General features: G+C 36.5%; 1 protein-coding gene across 1 annotated transcript; it reads left to right on the top strand.

Annotated features, from left to right (window-relative positions):
* The first annotated feature begins 5,763 nt into the window (after positions 1–5,763).
* On the top strand, positions 5,764–10,602 carry LOC114534394 (contactin-associated protein like 5-3-like). The gene is made up of 5 exons (XM_028555831.1): positions 5,764–5,809; positions 6,904–7,034; positions 7,863–7,893; positions 8,890–9,209; positions 10,456–10,602. The coding sequence occupies exons 4-5, from the start codon at positions 8,898–8,900 to the stop codon at positions 10,600–10,602; spliced, it is 459 nt and encodes a 152-aa protein (XP_028411632.1). The 5' UTR covers positions 5,764–5,809; positions 6,904–7,034; positions 7,863–7,893; positions 8,890–8,897.
* Positions 10,603–10,925: the final 323 nt, after the last annotated feature.

The raw sequence follows: 10,925 nt of genomic DNA, 5'->3' as shown, positions 1-10,925 counted from the left end.
TTTTAATTCGGACGTCAACACAATCTTATGTTTCCGCAGAATTACGATTTGTTGAAGCATTCAAAGTACCATGTATTGACATTACGGATTTCAGCTTTGCTTCAATTTAATTTTTGCGCGATTGCGAACGTTGCGTTTTAACGGTCTGAATGAATTCGGATTATGCACTAAAGTCGTTGTCGTCAGTGAGTAGTTCTTAATATCAGACCGTGCGAACTCCACTTACTCCGGCGAGGATTCAAAGACAAAAATCTTCATCGGAAAGTGCGCAGCGTGCAGCTGAAGACACTCCGTTCCATATAAAACAATACAGAACAGTTGCCTCAGCGCGAAAGATCATTACACTATGACGAGACAGCTTTCAGTTTAGATACTAATTCCAAGTGAAAAATATCTTGGAGCACAACGTTAACCGAACGCGCGCACTACGATACAGCTCGTCTGACTGAAGATCAAGAACAACCATGCAAAGTTAGATGTTTGCAAACATGTTTTTAGAAAAATAACCGAATATTGCAGCTGTGCTTGGTCTTCCTCACAGGTTTCTGGTGGTTTGATCGAAAGACTGCGCGCGCTGCTTTTAAAGAGTCGTCGTCGATTGCCAACTTGGAATCAGAATCCGCCAACTCTTTTTGCGCGGCCGAAATTAAAGGCAGCATCAAGAGCCATGGAATTTTGCGTACTGTCATTTTTATTTTGTGAAATGCACCATCATTATGGTGGTCATATTAATTCCATGCATACATGCACCTAGTTTTTTTCAGGTGAAAAGCTATTATACCAAATTTAGTTGAGGTATCATGCAACTAATTCAAACCTCGCACATGCGACCGAGGAACTATGCACCTAAAAATTAGACCTCAACTTTCAGTGTGAATATTATTAATTCACTTAATAATTTCCTTTCAAATTTTGTCGTGAAATTTCTATCATGCACCAAGTTTTGAAATTTAATGATAGCCATTTATTGGACTATCGCATTTATTGCATGCAATAACATCAACTGCATTTTACACGCGAGGGACAATATTTCGATATAAGACAACTGTATCATTTTATAATTGTTTGTGAATTTTCAAAAATAACCAGCTCAATAATCTTCGTATACTTTTACTGAATGCAAAAAGGTTGGTCACCTCAGTGTGTAAATGCATTTGATAAAACCACCGGGAGATCTCCAACCCAGACTTAAAAATAACCTTTTTGAGATTTGATGCAAAGCTTAACTGGAAGTTCAAGTTTTGGATTTGAGATTGAAAGTTGAGATTGAAAGTAATTATAGTAGCTATAGTATGAACCTGAAAGTTTTTAGTCATCCTCTTCTTCTGTAATTCCCTGTCCATCTTTGTCAGTCGTCGTATGGAAAATGGTCAATTGGCCGTCGCGCTTTCTTCGTTCATCCTGTCCAAATTCGTCGCTGGTCATTCTCAAACGCATCGATCATCATTTCGAGCATGTTCACAATCCAATGAACACATGAAGTTAAGGCGTAGGTTACAACACTTCGTTCTTCAGAGCATCCCTTCAGTCCGTTACAGAAACTTCGCTTGTTTTTAGGCTTTTTAGTTCGTTAATTCTCAGAACTGCCAGTCGTTTTTTAGACACCAGTTCGCATTTTCGAACACTGTGACTGCTCATCCAGCCTGCATAAAACGACTTCAAATCAACTTTAACGGTCACTCTGGAGTAGAAGGAAGATCAATAATCCGGCCAGTTGTGTGCGGTGTTTGCTGGTATTTTAACATATTTCAGAATGTTCAGTTTCAGTTAATAAGAGCAGAGTTTATTTCATTTCATCTTCAAATATCTTGACTTCACTTGTCCACACTTTCCATGCATTATGCATGACCGATGACGTTATTTGCTTTTTAACTTTTATCATGACTGTATACTTCATGTTAAGATTGGATGTAGAATCAATCCCAATTAGCACGCAAATGCATAATTTAGCCTATACTTTTTGTCGAAAAGCTTACTAAAAATTTCCTGATTTGATTCAATTGCATGCGTTCCAATTATTCAGCGTTATGTTTTAGATGCAGATATTTCCACATTCGGAGACGAAACAATGTAACTTTCAGGATTTCTAGTGCAAGCTATGTCATGAATGCTCGCGTGTTTTTTTTTATTTCAAACCGATGCAGACTAAAGCATTATATACTGTAAACCCCTTGCAAAGTTTGTTTGTCATGCTCGTATGTTTAGGCGCTCACGGGAGTGGATATATAGTTTTGCTTATAGCTGATACTTCAACACAGAAATACAAATGAGGGGCCCTTTTCACTCGTATTTCTTCATAGTTTGGAAGCGAACAGTTAAACTGGCTAGAAGCCTATACTGTAGGTTCGAAAATTGAAACACAAGGAACGGTGACAGAATATTATGCAATAGTCTAGGCATCACATTGCATGCTTCATGAATAAGTTTTGATATCATATGCCAAACAAACTAGCGAAAATGTTCCCTGAAGAAACGACTCGTGTGTTTAATTCCGATCCTAAGCAATTTAGCAGGTCGCATTTTCGTCGCGTCGAATGCATTCAAATGAATAGATAATGAGCTGATAAGCCTCTTTAAGCTTCACTATCATGCTATTATCTATTGTTTGAATTGCATTCGACGCGACCAAAATACGACGTTTAAGCCTTAGTGCTTTTCTTTCGAAGATAGCGAACGATTCTTTCTAATAAATGAAAAACGGATAATTGGTAAGTGAATATTCAAGAAATGTACATGCAGAAATTCAAACTTATTAACATGATGGAAGGCCTGTATGTCTAGATCTTTATTGAGTTTATAGACCATTTCGATCACTTTTATACTCGCCTTCCACATAAATTTGTCAAAAACGATAGTTCTGGAACTAAATTACGCCCCTGCAAAGCCCTATACGGTGCTTTTGTCTTTACAATACCAACATTTGTAAACAGTATAAAAGCGTCTGCGAATTATTATAGAAAGATAATATGATCTTGTATCTTGCCGTGTATACGACCTTAAATTTGAGCGAAATATAAAGCTCAACGAGTTACTGTGTATCTAATAACACAATTCAGACCACAAGGTCATTTGGTTGCAAAGTTTTCATGAAATTCAAACGAGAAAGATTTGTAGTGAAAACGTTAAAAGTTTCCAATAAAAAATCTCTATCAAAGCAGTTTACAAGCTTATTACACAGGTACATGCAGAAAGTTGCATTTGAAATGCAATTTCGCACGGACTAACCTGAACGCATAGTCACAACTCCTTCAAAATTTTGGGTTTTTTCCCCCGAATTCTCGCTGTAAAATGATACGAAATGCAAGTATGAGTCACAGAGAACGTTTTTGGCACAAAAAGCGACAAAAATCGGTCCATGTTGTAGCAAGCAGCAATGCTGATTCAAATTCAACACAGAGCGTTGATCCATTGCGGCCGGAGTACATTTAGAAATCGGTTGCTTTTAAATACCTGTAGAGACGTAGCCATAAACAGCTCTAACAAGATTGGCGACCTGTTAGTTGATATTGAAACGTTCGCTTCTTTTGAGCTTGTGGATTTGTTCCCAGAATATTGTCAAACACGTCTTGCTCTTACAATAAAATGTTAAAAATTGTTGTTGTGGTCAAAACACGCCAGACACGCGCTCTAAATTTTCCTCAAACATATTCTGAGGCTCTCATTAGTCGCAGTTGACAGGAAATAAATGCTATTATTTTAAGCTGAAGTAGAACTTTCGTATTTACAACAAATTCAAAAGAAAGAATTCAAGACTCGTTTATTTTAAGCAGTAAACAAGATTATGGATATCAGCCGCTATTTCATATCCGCCCACGCGAGTCGTATTTTATCATCGGACGATGTCGCTGCATAATTATACAGGGTGTCTCTAAAAAAACGCAACTACTTAAATATGCAAGAATATTAATATTGTTCGTGTTTGCACCACAGCTCAGCTATGAAATGAAGGATTAAGAGCCATTTTCAATTCCCAGAGGTGCTTATCTATTGCGCTTTAGAGCTGTATTAATGTCTTGCATATTTAAGTCGTTGCGTTTTTTTTGAGACACCCTGTAGAGCATTGATTTGGTTTTAACGTCTGCTTTCACAATCCAATTTTGTCAGATCCAATTAACTTCTGGCGTATGTTATTGATAAAGCCGTACTGTATTGTCTATAGGCTATACGTTCATAAATTATAGTAGCGCACGAATTCATAGGTCCGTGTTAGAATTTGTCTGGCTTCCTTGTGTGAACACGTAGAACAGGTCAAATTCCATCCAGGAATTCGCGAGCATCGTCATTCCAACTTCTACGACTTCACCACGACTTTTATCAATTCAAAAAATATTTATGAAAAAGGCATTCAGTTCTGTGGTAGACAAGCGATTGTAAAAATTCATGTAAATATTTACTTTAACCCAGGTTTAAGCTAACTGGCTTTTGAAGCCAACAAATGTTTGAGGACACAGAAATATACCGTAAAACTGATGTTGTAACTCGTTATCATGTGAATCCGGCATAGCATGAACGGGGAATGAAATTGCAAAGGTGGATCTAACGAAAGGCAACCCTTCAAGTAAATTATATAATTATCTGGGTTGAATTTTTGAATTTTAGCTTCAACAGTATTTTGCGAAAATATCACAAAAAAAAATATGCGGGCCCTAAAATATACTCCCCAACTCCAACGGCCCTGATTATAGATCGCTACCTCTGCAAAGAGAGATCCGCACTTTGCAGGTCTTCAGCTCAAAGGCCTACACAGACAGGACACCATTTGGCAACGCCGCGCAATTTTTTGAACGTATCTATACAGTAGCTGTAATACACATAAATATATAGTCTTTGCTATATATATATATATATACAGCTAGATACTCCCAATTAACTACCTGAAAATTTCCTGGTTATACAATGTATTGTATTTTAGCAACAAATGTGATATAAAAACTGCCTAACATAGTCTAAACAAACTAAATGTGGCATGGCAACTGCCTAAACTATTATAATCAACTCTCCTGAAGAAGGCCCTCAGGTCGAAACGTCGAGAAGTGTTTTGTTTACTTCAGGCAGTGGCTATACCACATTTGATGCTAAGTTGTTTGATGCTAAGATGCTAAATTCGTTGTTACGCATGGGCTCGCTACTTCATGCAGGCAAAAGTTAAATTCAAACATTCAACCCAATTCAAAGGCCGTTATGTTCGCCATTATTGTATTTACATGCAATATTACTAAAAATCTAAAATGGTGAAAGTGGCGTTGGAATCATTGGAGCACCGGGGGCAATAACCCACACTATAGCCTTTGCTTACGGGGGCGAGCGAGGGCAATTCCATATTATTTCAATTTTCTGCTAAACTGGATTATAAAGCTAATTATTCTGAAAAATGTATAATATGGGTTTAGGTAAAATATGTTCTACACGATTTATAATTTATATCTGTGAAAAACCGAAACCTGTGTAGATGTTAAATCCGTCAAACGGATGATCCGTTTCTAGTATAAATTGGGCCATTGTTGCAAATGGATGAACAACATTATGGAAAAATCCATGATTTTGAATAAATAATAGCTTGTTAAAGTAATGTTATGTTTTCAATTAAGTCGCTTAGCAATAAGAACTCAAACACGCAATTGTTAAGATTTGTGGGTGCTAATAGCTTCCCCGTAGCTTCCCCGCTATAAGAATCGAGGAGTTCTTTTGGCTGAGAAAATCGACCTTTTGTACCGGAAGAATAAACACGCGCATTTGGATATTATTGCATGATAAGGTATTGATTAAGAAAGACGGTTTTTACGTTGATTGTATCCAAAGTCAATAACCGGTACGTATACAAGTAAATTTCAATATTTAGAAATGAAACCTTAGGAGGAGTTTCCTAATAGAAGGATAACCGATTCTGAAATCATCCCTTCTCCAGAAATTTACATGTATCGGCGTTAAAATTATGCGATATTCATTCGATCATGTGAAAAAGATTTGTTGGTTAACTGCTATATTTCTTCAATTACGACTAACCTTTCTCGTCCAGGGCAGAAGGTTGAACGATAGTTTGGGTGGAGGGGGTGTATTTATTGATATATGCATGGCCTGAATCTATTGCTGTATTTTCTGAGCAGAACCATTGAATTGCTAAAATATTTTGTTTGAAGAATGGACGAGTTGCGCTTTAGATTAATTTTTGATCGAATTAATAAGACGAAGTAGTGCAAATGCAAAGCTGTGAAATTTGTTAAAATACGGAAAATAATTATAGCGATGTAAAGTTGGTATATTTTGTATACTTTTGTATTACGTGTGGTAATGTGTAACTAAATTCGTTGAAAACTCTTTCGTAATACAAAAGTATAAAAAAATCGTCAACTTCGCATAGCTTTCCGAAATTTACAACAATATATTCGCAGCTAAACTTGGCAGTTCTACTAATTTTAGTAAGCTGCTCCTTCAGAAAATTTTCTTTTATCACTGAGATAAGAAATCAGTCTGTATAAAGTGCAAATCATCCATTATTAATAAAAAACATGTAAATTTCGCCACTGACACTTCTAGATAACGGAAGGCTTATAATTTTATGTTGAATGACAACGCATAAGATAATTATAATAGTCACTGGGCACGACTAGTGGAAATAGTAGCTATACTGATATGCGCGAAATAAATTTGTTTTAGGACTGAATATGTTTGCAGCAAACGGCTGTTCTAATGAATCGAAAATTCATCGTAAAATATTTATAAACTTGCATGTACATTTGTGTATTTTCTGTTTGATCGTGTGCGCAGAGCGTCAAAACAAGAAACAATACGAAAAGAAGTTCAAATTGATTATAATGTCGCTATAATTATTTATTACATCACAATTTCTACATTATCTTCAGTCTTATAATTATTTTTCTTATTGATATTATTTTTATTTTAAAGGAAATTAACTAAAACAGCAATGAGGCTCATTGGTCCTACATTAAGATTCGTTACTGCTCTAATACGACTCGTAATTGCTTTGGAGAACACGATCGCCAGTGTAAACTTTTGTTACGATTCAAGTTTTGAAGGTAAGAGTGACCAATGCATTGCCAAAATTTTCTGATTATAAAGCAACCGCCTTTAAAGAAAAATTCGAACCTGTTGATTTTTTGTCATCACACTGGCATATCATAATTATTCACCTCATTATCATTCATTATTCTGGCCAGTTATGATGACATGATAAAGGCGATTTAGCTCTCTAAATAATAGACACGCTGAACTGGTCAAACTACATCATAATGACTGTTGTGAGGCTGATCAGGACAACTCTATAATCCTTATTACCGTGACTTTTCGTTATCGTCTCCAACATTTTGTGATATCGATAGCGAAGAATTTATTTTAGAAACAAAGAATAGCTAAGTATTAAACTCCTCGAATATATTTTTCTACAAACGCCAGGTTTCAGGCTAAATACAGCAATTCACTCAACCGCATTAGTTTATGATTGGGTTGACTGTGCTGGGGAGTGCCTCAAAGAACCGTGTTGCAGATCTGTCAACTTTAAGAAGGAATTCATCCCAGAAAATCCAGGAAATTACAATTGCGAAATGTTGCATAATGTCGTTACAGATGCATCAAAGCATTTATTGGAACCAAATTCATCCTACGATTACATATTTTTTCATAACCCAAAAAAGGTGAAATATTCTTCAACATTAGTTATCGTTGACTGAAACAATAACTCGAGCGCCACCTTTGAAGCCGAATTCAAGGCGGCCATTGAATGTCCGGAGCCGAAAATACACCGTATTAAAAGCACCGTTTTCGGCAGGGTAAAAACTAGTTTAATATCGAACATTTATCTCGTAAAAATTGAATTGTATTTATTTTTAATTTGTTTATAATTTCAGAAATACAATTTAAGTTGCCTAGTGACAGAAGGTAAGTACTGGTGAAATAAATCATAAAAATAAATTTGGTGAAAATAAGGAGAAAAAGAAATCACGAGTTTTTTGCAGAATTTGTAGTCAGGGAATTTTAAATACATCAAATCATGTGTACTAGTCTTCTGGGATCAAATTTTCCTGTCGTGTGAGTTAAATTATATCGTATGTTGTATTTAAACCACATCCAGTTATGAAATCGTGTGTACGCGAGAACGTTAAATTATCGCACTGTTTCATTGGAGGCTAGGGTAGGGATTAAGGCGAAATGAGTTTCGTGAAAATACGAGATATTTTTCGAGAAAAAAGCCAAGAAATTTTATAAACTAATGACTTGAAATATTAATGAAACTAATGTAAATATTTCGCTGGGCACAGCGAAAAGGAGAAAATGAGATTTACTAAGTGATGTTGAAACTCATCTGCGGTGGTGCACGAACCTGATGCCCTTGTACGTTCGCGATCGGCTCAGTTTGTAGTGTTGAGATTTGTTGGGAACAAAATATACACCTAAGGATTTTATGGCGTAAATTTTACCTACTGAGCCGTACGAGCCTATAGGATCGTAGTAGAGAAATGAAAGTCCACCCGACGAGTTGTGTAGAAGAATTTTAAATAAAACCTTACGAAAATTGCAGTTTGGACTGCAATATTATATACATAGGAAAGCTTTAGCAGCGACTACGAGTACGAGATTCATCATTCTCAAGCGTTGTATGCTTACGCCTCAGCCAAAACTCGTAGTCGTTGGACCGGTATTCGTTCCAAAAAACTCCTACTCGACAGCTCGGCGCCTACGAGTTTTGGCTGATGGCGTATGCAAACAACGCGCGAGACTCTCGTACTCGTAGTCGATGTTAAAACTTCCTACTAGGGCATGTTTATATAGCAGCGACACAGAATAGAAGAATATCAGAAGGTATAATACAGGTATGAGCGCGAGGTCAAAAATTTAAAATCACTAACGAATGCAACGATTTATTGATTGACACAGCGTGCAAGATGGCTCTCGGGATGGAAAATGGCAATATTAATGATAGTCAAATCACGGCCTCAAGCGAACTTGATACAAAACATCGGGCGGCTAATGCAAGATTGAATTTTACACCACGAGATGGAAGAAATGGGGCTTGGTCATCCGGGAAAAAAGATCTTAATCAGTGGCTTCAGGTTGATTTCCAAAGATCTACTCTGGTCACAGGAATCAGTACCCAAGGACGCGAAAATAAAGACCAGTTTGTTAAAAATTACACCGTTTCTTTCAGCCAAGATGGGAATAATTTTCAGGATTACACACAAAAAGGAGCAGTCAAGGTATTCTCCAATACTTATCCTTTGCAAATAATTTCTTTAGATATTGACATAAATTTTCGGGATGCGAAAATTTAACGAGAAATGTTGCATAGAGTTGTGGCGAATAAGTAGAGAATGCGTTCTTCAACACAAGAAAGAAATTACAATTCCCAGATGTATAAAAAAATTCAAAGGTAGTGATGTAGTGAAAGCTATCGGGGAGTATATAGCTGCTTAATTATCCATTAATTTTCATGATTGCATGAATATAACCAAGGCGAAAGCTTCACAAACAAGCTCTATATAAGGCCTGAAGCCACGTTTAAACTACAATCAATCTATTGGCATGGCAAGGATAAAATTAGTATCCTAACCAGTTTTATTAGTGTCCAGGCCAATAATACAAGGCCGAGCACGCATAAAGTTAATACGGATACCCATTTCAGCCGTGCCGTGCCAACAAAATGATTGTAGTGTGAATGGGCTTTAAATGAAAGTTTAAAGCTTTTTAAGCCCCGTTTACACTACAGTCCATTTATTTGCACGGCACGGCTAAAATAGTTACGCGTGCAAATTTCATCAGCGCTCGATTTTAGTATTGGTAGCCTGAACACTAATAAAACTGGGCACGGGCTCCAATTTTAGCTGTGTCGTGCCAATAAATTGGCTGTACTGTGAACGGGTCTATAATTTTAATAATCAATGTTATGTGAACATGGGTGTTTGGGTTTGCCCTTTTAAAATAAAGTGAGAAAATCCTGTAAGAAATAATTTATTTCCATGCATCAATTAGTTGCGACTGCACTGTCTATTAATGTTATAAAAACATCAGGGTTTTTTATCCAAAGATTGGTAAAATTTCCTGAGAAATGCAATAACTATGTTAGAGTAACCCCTCCCCAAAGAAATAACGTCTAATATCCGCAGGATGGGTAATTTTGGCTCGTGATGGTGTGAGCAACTTCTGGCGCCGCAGCAATTTGCAAATGCTCAATCTCTTCCCACGGCCAAATCTCTCGGACAATGCACACCTTCCGCCAGAAATCCTGGTTTCCTTTGTATTGTGTTATAACATTCCAGCCGCGTGAACGACCAATCAGAATCATTTTTGATTATCCCAAAGCCTTTGTTCCTCGCCAGAGGAAATCGCTGTTTCAGGGAATGAGATTGGACAAATGCCCAATTATTCACATTTTCCATTTTGATAATATATTGGGATGTAAAGATAGATATTACAGCAGTCTCAAGTATTTTTTTATGTCTTCAGGTATTTAAAGGCAACATTGACAAGAATTCCATCGTCCATCACCACCTTATGCCACCTATTTCTGCTCGGTTCATTCGCGTTCATCCAATGGCTTTCTATAAATATATTTCGATGAGAGTAGAATTTTATGGATGTCCTGCTACATAAAAATTGCAAATCCCTTTGCACCGTTTTCATAATATTATAAACGACATTTTTTCAGTACACATGTCTGCAGTTGTTGAGGCAATGTTCCACCAAGTTGTTTGGGCAATGTTCGTTTAAGGGCACAAGTGAGAAGGGCAAAACGTCATCCCTATTACGATACCTGCTAACAATCGAATTCTTCCGAAAGGCATTTTTAGTTTAGCAAAATTAATATAATATTACATCACATGGACATTAGTGATTTCAATGAACAATGGTAAATAAGTAAGGTAAATAAGTAAGATATAAATAAGTAAGATAAATAAATAAGGTAAATAGGTTTA

Source organism: Dendronephthya gigantea, unplaced genomic scaffold, assembly GCF_004324835.1.
Source record: "Dendronephthya gigantea isolate DGI-Jeju-01 unplaced genomic scaffold, DenGig_1.0 000099F, whole genome shotgun sequence".
In the NCBI taxonomy this organism is placed as follows: domain Eukaryota; kingdom Metazoa; phylum Cnidaria; class Anthozoa; order Malacalcyonacea; family Nephtheidae; genus Dendronephthya; species Dendronephthya gigantea.
Note: the sequence above shows the minus strand (reverse complement) of the source record. Positions and strands in the feature narration are given on the sequence as shown.

Bases quoted from the DNA above. Each gene is read 5' to 3' on its own strand.
- LOC114534394 (XM_028555831.1), top strand. From the start codon at position 8,898: ATGGCTCTCGGGATGGAAAATGGCAATATTAATGATAGTCAAATCACG. The intron at 9,210-10,455 runs GTATTCTCCAAT...TTATGTCTTCAG, and splicing joins CACAAAAAGGAGCAGTCAAG to GTATTTAAAGGCAACATTGA.